This window comes from Physeter macrocephalus, chromosome 18 (genome assembly GCF_002837175.3).
Source record: "Physeter macrocephalus isolate SW-GA chromosome 18, ASM283717v5, whole genome shotgun sequence".
Classification (NCBI taxonomy): domain Eukaryota; kingdom Metazoa; phylum Chordata; class Mammalia; order Artiodactyla; family Physeteridae; genus Physeter; species Physeter macrocephalus.
In genome coordinates this window covers 46,437,439-46,453,954 of record NC_041231.1, presented here as the reverse complement: position 1 = coordinate 46,453,954, position 16,516 = coordinate 46,437,439, and the positions used below count along the sequence as shown (strand labels likewise).

Below are 16,516 nucleotides of genomic sequence, written 5' to 3'. Positions count from 1 at the left end.
GCCTGTGCTCCGCAACGGGAGAGGCCACAACAGTGAGAGGCCCGCGTACCGCAAAAAAAAAAAAAAAAAAAAAAAAAAAAATCCTTTCTAAGCATGTCACTAAAGACAAATTCCATAAAGGAGAAGATTGATAGATTTCACTAATGTTTAGCCCATCATATAAACAAAGGTAAAAGGCAAATGAAACGTCTGTCCCTAGCAATACTGTGGACAAGGAAACCTGAGATGTTTCCAACTATGAAACAATTAAAAATACAGCAAACATTCTTTGACATGCATAGTAAAGTTCATGAGAAAGTACCAAAAACCCCCAAGTGCCAAAAACAAAGAGGGACTTAAAAACCATAGCAGTAAACATGTGAAATCGTTCTGTAGTTGCCCTAGGGGGTGGGAGGGGTGCTGATTTGAGTAATCTTGGGGGCTTGGATTTCTGTGAACACGCAGGGACAGGACTTGTATTTGGGACAGTGCAGGTAGGGTTTGGAACTGAGTAGCCCCATAAGAATATGACCCTGTGTTCAGTAAAATGGTGAACTAAAATAAATCCACACACTGACCCTGGGAAGCAATAAAGAAGGAAGGTTGTCAGTCTCAGCCAGGGCTGGAGGGGGGTGAGGGGGTGGGGAAAGTAACCTCCAGAAGCTTGTGATTATGAATTTGGCCTTATACAGATTTGGAGTTCAAATTTATACCTGGGTGTTCCTGGAACCTATGTCTGAAAAATTAACACACAAAGTGATCCTGGTAATCATGGCTAATACTTGTTGAACACCTAATTTTTATAACAACCAGTAAGGGGGATGGTATTATTATTACCCCTATTTTACTAATAAGGTAAGAGAGGCACAGAGTGGTGAAATAATTTAACCAAGGTCACACAGCCAGGAAGTGAAAGACCCAAGATTCAAATCCAAGCCATTTGTATCTAGAGTTCATCCTCTTACCTAGTGCCTTACACTGCGGTGCTGCAGCTCTAGCTTTGTTCCCGTCTCCCTGCTTCGAGTCCAAATTATACTGGAGTCCTTGTCAGTGTGGTAAGAGAAGAAAAAGAAGAAAGAAGGAAGGAAAACAGATCTAATGTTATTTCCCAGATTATGTTTTTATCTATAGAAATAATCCAAGAAAATCTGCAGAAAGACAATTAGAACCAGTAAGAGAGTTCAGCAATGTTGGTAGGTACAGACTCTACATACTAAAATTAATTCTGCTCCTAGCCACCATCAGTGATCATTTGGAGAGTAATTTCTAAAAGTTAACACTTACAATAGCAATAAAAACTGTGAGGAATCTAGGAATAAATGTAGCAGAAATTGTAAATTTTATATGAAAAAAATTACAAAAGCAGTGAAAAATATAAAAGAATAAATTAGTGAAGAGATATGCCATTTTCATGGATGAAATTCTGAATACTGTAGACATATCAGTTCTTAGCAAATTAACCTGGATGTTTAATGTAATTCTGATCAAAATCCCAACACATTTTTACCCATGGGATTTGAAAAGGCAATCCTGAAATTAATATGGAAAAACAAAGTCTATCAAACAAATTAATGAATCAGCTGGGGAGCTTACCCTACCATGTATAAGATATATTATAAAGCTATAGTAATTGAAACATTATAGTATTGGTGCAATATAGGAAAACGGACCAGTACTACAGAATCAAGAACTCAGAGATAAGAAATGCATATTTGGAGACTTGATAAATAACAGAGATGGCATTATAAATCAATAGGAAAATGACAGACTATTCAATAAATAAGATTGGGAAGAATAGTTATGTCCTTTTTTTTTTTTTTTTTGGCTGCACTGCATGGCATGCGGAATCCTAGTTCCTGGACCAGAGATTGAACCCGCGCCCCCTGCAGTGGAAGCACTGGAAGCATGGAGTCTTAACCACTTGACCATCAGGAAAGTCCCCAGAATGGTTATCTCTGTGAAAGAAAATAAATTAGATCCCTACCCCATACCATATTCATTAATTAGTTGCAGGGAAATGGATTCAACACCTAAAAGCAATAAAATAAAATTTTAAAGCTTTTAGAATAAAAATGTGGAATAATATTTAAAATTTGAAGGTTGGGAAGGCCTTCTCCAACACACAAAAAGTTTATACCATGAAAGAAAAGATTGCTAAATTTACCTATGTTAAAAAATTTGTAATATGTGTACAATAAAGGATATGGTAAACAAAGTGAAATCACTACCCCAAACAGGAAATTGATGTTATGAAAAGTATTTAACTGGAAAGACATGGAATCCAGAATATACATTGAATGCTTACACATCAATAAAGAGAAGAGGGACAATCCACTGGCAAAAACACAACCACAACAATGGACAGAAGAAATGACAGAAGAGGAAATTCAGTTAGTTATAAACAAATGAAAAGAAACACAGAGGAATGCAGATTAAATCAACATTGAGATACTATTTCTCACCCATTAGAGAATCAAAAATAAAATTCTGTGTGTTGGCAATGATATGAAACAGTGGGAACTCACACTCTGTAAGAGTGTCAATTTGCTACAACCATTTCAGGGAACAGTTGTACAGTATCTAATAAGTCACAGATATGCATACCCTATAACTTAATTTCAGATATACATATTCTTGAGAAAGTCCCACATGTGTGTACAAGGAGACATGTACAAGAAAGCTCTTTGCTGCATTGTTAGTCACAGGGAAAACTGGAATCAATCTAAATGTCTATCCTTCGACTTAAAAATGGATAAATAAATTGTGGTGTTTTCATACTGTGCACAATTAGTGCACAGTATGAAATACTGTGAAATACTGTGCACAATTAGAAGGAATATGTATACATCTTTCAATATGGATAATTCTCACAAACATGATGTTAAGAATGAAAGGAATTTGCAAAAAAGAACACATATGGCATGGCCCATTTATAGAAACCTTAAAACAATGCAAAAATACTATGCATCAAAACTGTAAAAACATGCATGGGAATGATAAACATCAAATTCAGTATGGTGATTACCTCGGAGTGAATGTAGTTCTATGGGTTTTACCTGCGATGGCAGGTTGTGATCAAGACTATGCAGAAGAAGCCAACTGTTTAGGTTCATGTCAGGTTCCATCATGTGGGCCAGTGACTTAACTTCTCTGTATCTCAGTTTCCCTATCTGTAAAATGGGGATAACAATAATAATCTCATAGAGTTATTGTGAGGATTAAGTGATTCAATATATGTAAAGCACTAGTATAGTACCTGGCATATAGTAAATGCTATTTAAGTCTTTGCTATTGTTTTGAGGGAAAAATGAAACAAGATTTGCAGCAAATATGACAAAATGTTAATATTTGGTATAGTTTGGTAGTGGGTACAAAGGACGCATCGTATTATTCTATACTTGTTTATATACTTAAAATATTTTATAATTTTTAGAAAGTACAATGACAAACATAAATGACAAACCAAGAAAACTGCAATGCACACAATAGATAAAGGGATAATACCCTTAATATATAAAGTACTTTTATAAACAACACCAAAAAAAGGCAAACACCCTAATAGGAAAACAAGTAAAGGATATGAACAGGCAATTTCACAAAACGAGAAATACAAAAATCAAAGAAATGTCCAACAAAGCAACAGCAAAAGATGGCTTTTGTCCAATTGGATTGGTAAGGTTAGTGGGACAGGAATTAGCATTTTTATGAGGGAAACAGTTATCCCATGTGGTTCATGGAATTGGTTAAAACCGATCTCTGAGGATCTTTTAGCAGTTATGTGTCAGAATCTCTAAAAATGCTTGTTGGCTAAGCAATTCCATTTCCAGAAATTTATACTAAGAAAATAATTGGGCAAGTTGTTTTAAAATATGTATGTGAAAGGATATTTATTATGGCAGTGGTTTTTAAAAATTTATTTATTTTATTTATTTGGCTGCATCAGGTCTTAGTTGCGGCACACGGGGTCTTAGTTGCGGCATGCAGGATCTTTAGTTTTGGAGCGAGGGCTCTTCATTGCGGCACGCAGGCTCAGTAGTTGCGGTGCGTGGGCTTAGTTGCCCCGAGGCATGTGGGATCTTAGTACGCCAATCAGGGATCGAACCTGCGTCCCCTGCATTGGAAGGAGTATTCTTAACCACTGGACCACCAGGGAAGTCCTGGCAATGTTTTTAATAGGGACAAAAGAATGCCCATCACAAAGAAATGGTTAAACTACTTACGGCACATCTGTACCGTGGAATATCCCACAACTATTTTTTTTTAAAGGAAAAAGAAAATGATGCTGTAGATGATGTTTAAATGGCATGGAAGGATGTTCACAAGGTGTTACATTTCAAAAGCAAGCTTACAGTGTGTACAGGATGATCCCATTAAAGACATTAGCCAAGGTCAGGAGAGTTTGGGGTTTCTCAAAAGTCCTCCCACTTCCTGGGAAGCCACCACTAGCACTGATGGCTCCGTGTACCACCTGCCAGGAGTCAGGGGAGGTGGGTGCCCACACTCACAGCTTGCCTGCTAGATCCCAGTGAGCCTATAAATCATGCAGAGCTGTTTATATCTGAAGCCCCTGCCTGGGCCTGGAGTTTTCAGCAGTTATAATAAATGAGGCCAATGAGAACAACAACCGCCCTCTCTTAGGCAGTATCCACTTGACATCCATTAGCTCTAACTCTTAGAAACCACCTATGGTGGTATTATTATCCCCATTTTACATATGGGAACACTCAAGGCTCAGAGAGATGGGGAAACTGGCCCAAGATCCCACTGTGGCAGACCCTGCTTTGGAACTCGGGTCTGGCTGCCGTTCTCTGCACATCTTAAACCATCCACCTTTGATCTCATGTCCTTACAACGCCAGTGATGATCCTTTGGAAGGAGTCACACCAAAATTCATGTACTTCCAAAGCAGTAGTTCTCAAGCTTAGCTGCACATTAGAATCACCTGGGAAGTTGATAAAACTCTTGCTACTTGGGTACTCCAGTCCAACTTAACTCAAATCTGTGGAAGTGGGACCCAGGCATCAATATTTTTAAAACTCCTTAGGGGGTTCAAAGCACACCACGTTTAAGAACCATTGCTCAAAAATAGCACTTCTCAAACTTCAAATCACCTGTGAGTCTGGTCACAATGCAGATTCTGATTCAGCAGGTCTGGGGCCTTCAAGACTCTGCATTTCTGAAGACCTTCCAGGTGATGCTGTTGGTTTTTCGCTCATCACCTCCCCAGAGGCAATCCCCAGAAACCTCCCTCTGCTGTCTTTTTCTTGCTGACTTCCAACACCACCTTGTATCTGCTATTTTGCTGCCAAAACAGCTGCAAACCTGGGCAAAGTGAGGTGGGGGATCTTTCCTGAGCTCCTTTACCGAGACATGAGTATTAGCACTCGTGGGTCTTAAGCACACACTCACCCTGGCATCCTCAGTCAGTGGCCGGGGAGACCAGAGGGCTGGGGGCAAGGAAGGGCAAATCCAGGCCCCACCCTTAGGGTCTCTCAGCAAAGCCCAATGCAGGGAATGCAGCTGGGTGAGGGCCGTTGCTGAGTAGGGAAGGCCTCAGGAAGACAGGGACATGGAGCTGGGCGCTGCAGGAGGTCTAAGGCCCAACCACTTGCATGCTTATTCAGCCAATATTGATGGCCCGCCTATAGGCTGGGCACTGTTCCAGGTACAGTAAGACAGGAAAGGTCCCTCCTACTGTGGAGTTTACAGTCTAGCCAGAGGAGACTCAACATACAAACACACAGCTACCGTACAGTATGTCAGGGTGGCATATGAGGGAACAAAAAATAAAGCAAGGAAGAGGATAAGCACAATCGTGGGCGGGGCCCCGATTTTAAGTGTTAAGAAGTTTTGTTGAGTTGATTAGGTGGCTTTTAAGCAGAGACCTGAAGGGAGTGAGTCCTGTGGATCGGGGAGGGGAGGATCCAGGGAAAGGGAGCAGCAGGTACAGAGGCCCTGAGGAGGTGACAGCAAGGAGGCAAGCATGGCTGGAAGAGTAGTGGGAGATGGGGTCAGAGAGATGGAAAAATTATGGGTGCAGGGAAAGCGGCGGAACCCAAGGATGCGTCTTCGCATGTGAGGGCAGCCTAGGAATTTGAGCAGAGGCTGGAGGATTTTGGGGGCTCTCCCTTCCCTAAGATCCCAGCTGGTGGAGGGACAGTTCTCTCTGGGCACAAGCACTAAAGGGACCCCTGAAGTCACATGGGCTGGGCTGATGGGTGGTGCCCTGTATGGTAGTGCAGAGGTGCCCACCCACCTGCCATCCTAGTGCCCTCCCTGGGCCAACAACAATCCCCTGCCCCCCAGCCCACTGCCACAGGGCCTCGTTTCCACAGAAGGGAAAGGGCTGGTGCTGGGGCCACCAACAGGTGCAGATGCCTCTCCTTCTCTCCTTTCAGCACAGAGTCTCCTCAGGACAGGTGCCAAGGACAAGGTAACCCCCACTCCTGAGTGCTGACCTCAGTGAGACGCCTGAGCCATGACCCTGCTTCTGACCTCCACAGCTACTGAGGCCTTCTGACCTCAGGCCTCCCCTGCAGAAGACCACAGAGCCTCCTCACCACCCTCAGAATAACCCCACCCCCTACCCACCTGGCTCCAGGAAGGCCTGATATACAGGCACCAACTTCCTGCTAGCCGCACCCTCCGGGGTTATCCCCTCCTCCCAGAGCCATGCGCCCTCCTGCCATAGCAGTTGACACAGCTCAGAGCCATAGGCCACGGTCGGGGCTGCCTGGCCCATCACACGATGGACTCCTTAACCTTGAGTCTCTGCCGGCTGAAACTGGGCTGCTCAGGACTCATGAGTCAGTGAACCAGGTGAAGCCCAGCCCCTGCCCACCTCAGGAACGTTTCTAGAAGGGAGAGTCGTTGCTCTAAATCTTGAAGGACTGCACTGAGTTCATCTCCTGGTTCTCAAATTTATGAGCTACTTGACCTCAGGCATGTTACTTAACCTCTCAGTGCCTCAGTTTCTGTACCTGTAAAATGGGGTTAATGATACTTTTCTGGTAGGGTTGTTGGATAGATTAAAAGAAACAATGTATGCAAAGCATTCTAGCCCAGCTCTTGGTACATAGTCAAGCCTCAAGAGATGGTGGCTGGTTGTTATCACTGGGAGAAGAGTCAGCATGTGGACAGGGAGGAAGTGGGAACAGCATGGGCAAAAGTCATGAGCCATGAACGCGTGTTTGTGGGAATGTGTGTATTTGGCGTGTGTGAAACTTTCTGTGGCCACACAGGCTGGAAGGGGTCTGGAGCTGTGTGATCAGCTTCCCCTGATCCCAGGTGCCTCCCAGAGCTGTGAGTCCCTGCAGAGCCTACAGTGGGCCTGGCTGTTTCTGAGGCCCAGGCTGGTGGGTCATGCCTGTGAAACAGCAGAGTTGGCTGGAGGCATCGGGCTGGAGGTGTCCCCAAGGGACCGGGCCATGGCTGAGCAGGCACCCACTGGGATTCTGGGCGCAGTCAGAGCTGACAGCCCAGAAGGGGGACCCTACAGGAGCAAGAGTCAGGAGGCAGGGAGCCCCTGCTGCCAGAGGCTTTTTCCAGCCTAAACGTCGGGAACCCCTGATTCCCGCTGCTTCCCAGGTCTTCACAGGGATCTTCACAGCAGAGATGACCTTCAAGATCATCGCCCTGGACCCCTACTACTACTTCCAGCAGGGCTGGAACATCTTCGACAGCATCATCGTCATCCTCAGCCTCATGGAGCTGGGCCTGTCCCGCATGGGCAATTTGTCGGTGCTTCGCTCCTTCCGCCTGGTACACGGCTGGGCCCGGCAGGGGGCGAGTGGGTGGGGGCCTGGGGCACTGAGCCACACCCCCTCCGAGGTCACCACTCAATCACCCCTACTGTGATCTTTCATGCCTTACCCAACAGCTGTTTGCTAGGTTCCCCAGTGCTGGTGATGTGGGGGACACAGGTGGGCAAGACAGAGGGAGACAGCCCTCCCTCCAGAGGGGCAATTGGGGTGCCCATCCATCCTGACGATTTGCAAAGCCCTTTATGATTCACCATGCCCCCTTTAGTCCTCATAGGATCCCAGGAGAGGAGCTAGTATTACTACATTCCCATTCCACACTCAGAGAGATGAAACAATTTCCCAAAGCCACATGGCAAGCAACAGGTGGAACCAAGTCTGCTGAGGCTATACCTGCTGGTTTTGGAATCTGCATTTTTGAAACTTTAATGTGCACACAAATTGCCTGGGGATCTTGCTAAAGTGCAGATGTGGATTCAATAGGTCTCGGATGATGTCAAAGCTATGGGTCTGTGGACCATGCTTTGAGTTCAAAATGTCTAAGAGGTCCAGGCATGGGGCTAGAGGTAGGTCAGGGAAGGCTTCCTGGAGGAAGTGGCTTCACTTGGGGCTAGGAAGGCAAGATGATGGGGGCAAAAATAGAAAGCCTAGGCTGTGGATTTTAATTCCGACTCCACTGCCAAGAGCCAAGGGACCTAGACAAGATACTCCACCTCTAAGGGTTGGCTTCTTCATCTGTCAAATGAGGTAATAATAGTGCCACCCTCATGTAGTTATTTGGAGTTCTGAATGAGCTGATCCATCCTAAACATAAGGCCTGGCACAGTGGGTGTTCAATAAATGCTAAACACCAGCTCCCTTTCTCTGTGATGACTGAGAGGAGGGAAAGATGGAGGTGACTGGGCAAGTCAGGGATGGTTTGAGCTCGTCCAGAAGGATACCTGATGAAGAAGGTTCTGGAAGAGGGACATTCCATGATGGGGAATCTACTGGGTGGTTCCTGGAAGTGAGACCTAGGTGGGTAGGAGGCTGGTGTGAGGACAGAGAGAAGGGGTGGGTTGCGGGGAGGAGTCTGGAGCTGTTGACCTGACTCCCAGAGCAGGGCCCGATGAAGCTGCCCTCAGGCTGTGGAGAGAAGCAATAGTGTGTGCTCTTGGACAAATGAGGAGAAACAGGGTTCGGTGACCTTTAAGGGTGCCCTGGGTTCTCAGGCAGGAGCTGTCGGTGGTGAGGGTGTCTATGGGCAGTGGGAGCCAGAGCTCCTCACAGGGACCCCTCCCTCCTCAGCTTCGGGTCTTCAAGCTGGCGAAGTCCTGGCCCACCCTGAACACACTCATCAAGATCATCGGGAACTCAGTGGGGGCACTGGGCAACCTGACGCTGGTGCTGGCCATCATCGTGTTCATCTTTGCTGTGGTGGGCATGCAGCTCTTTGGCAAGAACTACTCAGAGCTGAGGCACCGCATCAGCGACTCAGGTCTGCTGCCCCGCTGGCACATGATGGACTTCTTCCATGCCTTCCTCATCATCTTCCGCATCCTCTGTGGCGAGTGGATCGAGACCATGTGGGACTGCATGGAGGTGTCTGGGCAGTCACTGTGCCTGCTGGTCTTCTTGCTTGTTATGGTCATTGGCAACCTCGTGGTAAGTTGGCCAGTGGCCTCACACACACTCACTCACCTACCCATCCATTCATCTACCCAGCTACCCACACACCCAGTCATCCATCTGTCCATTCACTTACCCTCCCTTCCATCTGTCCACTCCCTCACTCAGCCATCTATCAAACAATCCATCCACCCATCAATCTCTCATCCATCCATCGATTTACCCATCCATCCATCTACTCATTTACCCATCATTCCATCTATTTACTCACCCATTCATTCATTCACCCATCTGTGCACCCACTTACCCATCCATCCATGTATCATCAATCCATCTCTTACTTACCCATCCACTCTTTCATCTCTCTACTCATTCATACATCTACCTATCCATCCATCCATCCACTCATCAATAACCCACCCACCAACTCACCTATCCACCTGTCCACCTTTCCATCGATCTGCCTACTCAGTTACCAATCTCCCTATCCATTTATGCACTCACTCACCCAGCCATTCATCCATCAACCTCCATCTACTCATTCACTTACCCATCCATTCATCTATCCATCAACCATCCATCCATCAACCCCCATTCACACACATGCACACACACCTATTCATCCATCCATTTGCCCACCTATCTACCCATCCATTCATTCACTCACCCATCCATCCAATCATTCATCCATCACCCATCTTTCCACTCACTCATCTATCCCTCTATTCATTCATCCACCTCTGCATCCATCTATCAACCCACTCATCTATTCTCTCATTCATCAGTCCCATCCATCTACTCATTTATCCATCCAGCTATCCACTCACTCACTCATTTAGCTATCCATTCATGCACATCACTCTTCATTTGCTCATTCTTTCATTTACCCATCTATTTACCTATTTATTCATTATGTATTCATTTTATATCCATTAATTAATTATTTTCTCATCTACTCATCGTTTTATTAGTTATTCACTGTCAGTGATTTATCACATGGTTCAATTCAGCTTAACAAACATTTGCTGAGCTCCCATTGCATGCAGAATATTGTGCCAGGTGCTGTTGGGCATACAGAGATGAATGTGGCTCTGACATTGCTCACCACCTTGAGAGAGTGAGGAGGTGGAGAGTTCAAACAGGCCTGAGATAACTCTCAAGCTGGTCAGAATGGTCAGAGCCATTAAGAGGGAGCCCATGTGTGCTGAGCCCCTTCAGCTGGGGAAATCAAGGAAGGCTTCCTGGTGGAGGGGGTTTCACGCTCACCTGATTGACAGGTGATGCTAGAGAGGGAAGAAGCAAGGTAAGCAAAGCACAGGCACAGGCAGGTGGTGGTGGTCCAGGTGAGGTGGGGCCCGAGAGAACCTGTATGTCATCCTGAATAGCTGTGGTGAGAGTCCCTGCTGTCCTGTAATGAGGAGCCCAGGTCTTTGCTCCCATGGCCACCTGTCTGTCCCAGGGAAAGTGCATCTTGCCTTGTGTCTTTACAATGTGGGCAATTCTGGAGTTGAGAGAGATCAAACCCTAAATGCCAGAGAAGGAGCCTTTGGAAGAGGCAAGTTTGAGAGGGGTCAGTTGTTCAGGGGGAGGTCCGTGTCCACTGTGGACATGCAGCCACCTTCCTGGGTACACAGGGGGACCACACATGCTCCAGCGTCACACCTGCAGTGTCTGGTTCCCACTGCCCATGGTGTGGGCAGCGCAGGCTCACAGCGGCTCATAGAGGGCTTTTAGGTGATGTGAGTACTGTGGGCTGCAGATTCCAGAGCCCTTCTCCAGACCTGCCTGCTTTCTCCTCCCATGTGACTTAACCAGGCCAAGTTGGGGTCGGTCTTCCTCAGCCTCCATAGGTAGAGCTTCCTCCAGAGAGGAAGCAGAGTGCACAGTGCCAGTGGAACCCAGCTCTTTGGCGGGCCCTGCAACCCCCCTCCCATCCCCTCAAACCTGCCGCCCCTCAGGGTGCCCCTCGCTCAGCCCCTGGCACAGCTCTGGGGCTGCCAGACTCTGTGTGTTCCAAGGAGGATGCGAGTACACAGAGCTTTCAGCCCAGGGCCAGGCTGAGCTGCCCTCACGCACACACAGCCTGCGACTTCCGACTTCCGAGCAGATCTGCCTGGGGATGAGAAGATTAGAGGCTGCTGGAGGAGGGAAGCTAACGCAGCCCACGCGGCCCCCTCCCTGGCTGCCTCAGGAATTGGGCTGCTTCGGGGCGTGGGTGGAAGCAAGATTGTCATTGAAATGGGAAGTGATCATCAGGCAGGGGCTGGGGAGCAGCAGTGTGATTGACAGGGAAAGCACTGGAAGCAGCCGAACTTCTGAAGCCGGCGGCAAGGGAGGCCCTAGCGTCTTCTGTGGGTAGACAAGGCTGCCCAGGCACCCCCTGCCCTGCCCCCAGCCTGGCCCCGGATGCCTGGAGGTCAGGGGATGTGAAGCCAGGCGTGAGCGAGGGCTGCGGTGGGGAACCCAGGGTGGGCTACCAGGAACTGAGGCAGGCCAAGCCTGGGCCAGTGTGGACAGAGTCCGGGGGCCTGGCCAGAGGTCAGTGTAGACAGCAGCTCTGCAGCACATCACATGCGTCACCCCTCCAGTGACGACATAAAAGAGACTGCCAGGTGTCAAAAGTGATCATCTCTCTGTGGAGATAGAACAGGAGAGCCTACTCCTTAACCTTTCCATACTGTCCACATGAATGTTACTGTTTAAACCAAAGGCAGGTTTCTGAGGCCTGGCACTCCAACCTTGCCCACTGCTTTTGCCAGAATTCTCACTCCCAGCTCGCTGACAAGCATGTGTCAGGGGCTTGTAAGAAGCCAGAGCAGGGACTCAGATTGGGTGTCCACTTTCACACACCACCCTGCTATAGGGGCCCCCATTCAACTGGACTCCCTTCTGGGAGTGGCTGTGGAGGGGAGACCCAAGCCCAAGGTGGGGAGACTGTGTCTCTGTCCTGTTGGCTTGGTGATGCTCATGAGCCAGTCTGACCCCTGTGTGGAACGAGCCCACCACCATCTTCAATTACCCTCCCTGAGACAGAAATGGACCCAAGCCCAGTCCCTTGTCACTCAGTAAAAGTTCTCTTTTTTAACAAAAGCTAAAACTCCACACTTGCAGGGTGGTTTAACAACAAGCAGTAGTCCAGAACCATCCAAAGACAGAGAGATTTTTCAAACCCCCCTTAGGGACATTAAGTCCATAACCCCTAATAAATAACTTAAGTAGAGACTGTGTGTTCCGGCACCTCTGAAGCCTCAGCCTCTCCCCTGGCACCAGCCCCAGGTCCCTCCACTCTGTCCAAGTGTCTAATCCTGCACGCAGCACCCATCCAAGCACCCCTCACTGCCTGGACACAACTCCGTCTCAGTAGCTTGACTATACAGTTAGTCCCAGGTGCCCAAGGGCTGCCACCTGACCTCTTTTCCTGCCATTGCCCTCTTCTCTGCTCAGTCTCCCATGTCCTTCACCTGGAAAGCATGGTCGGATCTGGGGACACAGGTGGAGAGTGCTTTGCAGATGGAGCCCCAGATCTTTGAGTGGTGACCCAGCTTCAGTGGGGAACTCAGAGGCGTATCACTGCCCCTCCTTCACCAACAGATGCAGAGGCCTCTTCCCAGGAAAACCCCAAGAGCAGATGGGTGATGGATGAATGAATGAATGAATGGATGGGTGGGCCCTGCTGATCCCAGATTGGATCCCACTTCCCAGGGAGCAGCCCTGTGCTCACCCTGACCTCACTGCCCCCCATTACTCCCAAGACAGCAAGGCCCCATCTGCAGGCTTTGACATCAGATGAACCCATGGGTCTCCCATTGAACCTGGGCCAACACCCAAGAAACCTGGGTTTGAACGCCCTCAGTTCAGACTGTATCTGAGTCCCTGGGAGGAGGGATTGATTCTGGCAGTGAAAAGCTGGAAGAAGGACCTCAGTTCTTCTTTGAAGAAAGAATTCAGCAAAGAGACCAAGATTGTGAAAAAGATAAAAGCATTTATTAGAAGCAAAGTACATGTGGAAAAAACAAAATATTTGTGGAAGAAACAAAGTAAGTGCGGAAAAAACAAAGTATGTGTGGAAGAGCACACAGGCAAGCTCGGAGGGAGGGGCTTAGGTTGCTTAAATAGGGCCAGTTTTCCAGAATTTTTTTTTCTGGCCAATCCTCTTCAGATCTGGTCCTGGTGTGGGCACACATTTCTCAGCCAAGATGGATTCCAGCTGGCATCTTCTCCCTCCTTTTGTCCTTCCCCTAGACTGAGGACCTTCTCTGAGCATGTGTCAGGCCAGGAGATCCATGAGAATGCACCCAATCAGGGCCCAATGCTCCGGCTGGTATCCCATCTGAAGCATCAGCAGGAGACCAGCTGCAGCTGCTTAGCCTGGGGCCTATCACCTACCTCAGGATGAGAATTTGTCTTTCCTTTTATAGCCAAACTCTCTATATTCAGGAGTATGGGGGGTTAGAATGAGAGCCTAGGGCCCAGGGTTTAAGCCTCAAGCTGTTTGCCTCTGGCAGCGCTCCTCATAGCCCCGAGGCTGAGCACCCAGGGCACGGCATTATTTCCACAGGTCCTGAACCTCTTCCTGGCTTTGCTGCTCAGCTCCTTCAGTGCAGACAACCTCACAGCCCCTGACGAGGACGGGGAGATGAACAACCTCCAGCTGGCCCTGGCCCGTATCCAGCGGGGCCTGCGCTTCATCAAGCGGACCACCTGGGACTTCTGCTGTGGGCTTCTGCAGCGGCGGGCTCAGAAGCCTGCGGCCCTCACCACCCAGGGCCAGCTGCCCGGCTGCATCACCACCTCCAGCCCCCCACCACCCCCAGAGACAGAGAAGGCGCTGCCAGCCCGCAAGGAGACACGGTTTGAGGAAGGCCAACGGCCAGGCCAGGGCACACCCGGGGATCCGGAGCCCGTGTGTGTGCCCATCGCCGTGGCCGAGTCAGACACGGATGACCAAGAGGAGGATGAGGAGAATAGCCTAAGCACAGAGGAAGAGTCCAGCAAGCAGGTGAGCCCCATCCCCCATCCCAGCCCCACACCGTATGTGCAGCACCTACTGTCCAGGGGACCCAGCCTCACTCAGAGCATCTGCCCCAGCAGGTGTGGCCTGGAGGGAGAAGACAGGCCATCCTCCAAAAACCAGCCTCATGGAGGCATGCTGTAACCAGCTCTCAACCCTCTCTCCCCAGCCCAGCCCAGTCCAGGAGGGCATCTTGGGAGGGACTGCTGTCCATCATTCATCCCCTGGCTGGTCACGGAAAGCTAACTGTACAGAAAGGGAAACTGAGGCACAGTGAGAGAGAAGAGAGAGACTTGCTAGGAGTTCCTCATGCGTCTAGGACAGAGCTAGGACACCTGGCCCCCAGACCCTGCCCTGACCTTGTCACCTCCAGGACTAACAAGGTAGAATGTCTTGGTGAGGGAGGAATGTGGCCTCCAGACCTCCCCACTGCCCCTTCCCCTCCTCCCAGGCCCAGGGCTAATTCTGAGATTTAAAAATAAGCATCCCTAAGATGGCAGGTGTCAGAGACAGCACTATCTTATCTCCCAACCTGTTATTTTTAACACTTAGGAATAGAGTCTGGACAAACGAGATGATACCCCTCACCGCCACCCCAGCTCCCTCAGTTTTCTCATGGCCTGAGCTAAGCTCAGATGGCTTCTCCCTAGGTCTCAGGTCAAACAGCGAGGACTGGTTCTCTCTGTTTCGTTGGGCCCATCCAGGCCGCTTCCTCAGGGCCTGCACTGGGTGGGTCTGGCTGAGAAGAGCAGCTGTTCCCTTGCATGGAATTTGATCTGAGGCTCCAGGCTTGATTCCACATCCTCCTGCCTCCCTGTGGTCCCAGAGGCCAGCTTCTGCCCTTTCAGTCGGGCTGCGGGACAGCCACAGTGTTGGTTGGGGGAGGGGGAGCGTTGGCGTTGCCAGGACCACAGCTTCCAATTAGCTCCAGGACGCTCCCAGCACAGGAGTGGAATTCCGCCTGCCCCTCCTTTATCCTCCTCCTTTCCTTCTCTTGAGCCTTTTGGCCCTGGCTCCCTGGGGCGTGTGTGTGTGTGTGTGTGTGTGTGTGTGTGTGTGTGTGTGTGTCTGTGTGTGTGTGTGTGTCGTGCGGGCACACAAGCAAGCAAGCAAGCAAGCTGGGGTGCCATGGGAACTCCTGGGAAAAGTCAGCATGTCCTTCCTAAGTAGAGTTGCCAGCATCTGGGAGCTAGACATCATAGCCCAGCTGTACCCTTCAAGGAGTGGGAGGAGGGGGAGATTTGTCTAGCCTTAGGCCCTTTGCCCGAACCTATCAGAAGCTTCCTTCAGCCTCAGGACGCCCGAGGGAGGGGTCTTCAGTGAGATGAGACCTCATGAAGAGGGCAGGAGGCAGTGCCCGGCTGCATGGGCAGGGCCTGAAGCAGAGCCAGGGTCCTAGAAATACTCCGACCTGGTAGCTCACGGGCTGGGGGTGGTCTCTTCAGCAGGAATCCCAGCCTGTGTCTGGCAGCCCAGAGGCCCTGCTGGAGCCCAGGCCCTGGAGTCAGGTATCAGAGACCACCTCCTCTGGGGCCGAGGCCAGTGCAGCTCAGGCAAACTTGCGGCAGCAGCGGAGAACAGAGACCCCAGCCCCAGGGTGCAGTGAGGTAATGCACACCTTTGTCCCTGAAGCCAGTGGGGCACTGCTGCGTGAGAGGCCCTGGGCACAAGCCTGCATTTGCTGCTGGGAACCACAGCCACCGTCACAGCCAGTGTGGGAGACCCGTCTGCGGAGGGGAGCGTGGGCAGCCCTGTCCTGATAGGGGAGACACGGCTTGGGGCCCAGAGCCATGGGGAAATTCTGGAAGCAGCCCCTCAGGACCACGATGCAGGACTAACCCCAAACTTCTGCTTGTTCATCCCCTCCTCACTCGGTTCCTGTGCTTTGGTCCTGTCGGCACGTTTGTCCTGTGAATCAGCTCATACCAGGGGACTGTGGGGAACTCTGAGAACAAGTTCTTGGTACAGGAGCCACCAGCTGCTTCTCACCTGGGCAAAAGCAGAGGCAGCAAACACAAGGCCTGCCGGAGGGTTTTGGGACACAAAAGGGTTTTAATTTGAATTTGCTACCAACATTTAAAACCCAGAAGCTTTTATGTAAAAAAATCTGCATTTCTGGCTTCTCTTGAAAAAAAAAAATTGCAAGAAGAGCCGCCCC

At 49.4% G+C, this 16,516-nt stretch overlaps 1 protein-coding gene across 1 annotated transcript in view; it reads left to right on the top strand.

Moving 5' to 3' along the window:
* SCN5A (sodium voltage-gated channel alpha subunit 5) overlaps nucleotides 1-16,516 on the top strand; it is a 105,352-nt gene that overhangs the window by 53,380 nt on the left and 35,456 nt on the right. The window contains exons 15-18 of the mRNA XM_007110492.3: nucleotides 7,567-7,740; nucleotides 9,027-9,383; nucleotides 13,906-14,346; nucleotides 15,807-15,965. Of these exons, the coding sequence (XP_007110554.2) occupies nucleotides 7,567-7,740; nucleotides 9,027-9,383; nucleotides 13,906-14,346; nucleotides 15,807-15,965 (1,131 nt within the window). The remainder of the gene's footprint in view (nucleotides 1-7,566; nucleotides 7,741-9,026; nucleotides 9,384-13,905; nucleotides 14,347-15,806; nucleotides 15,966-16,516) is intronic.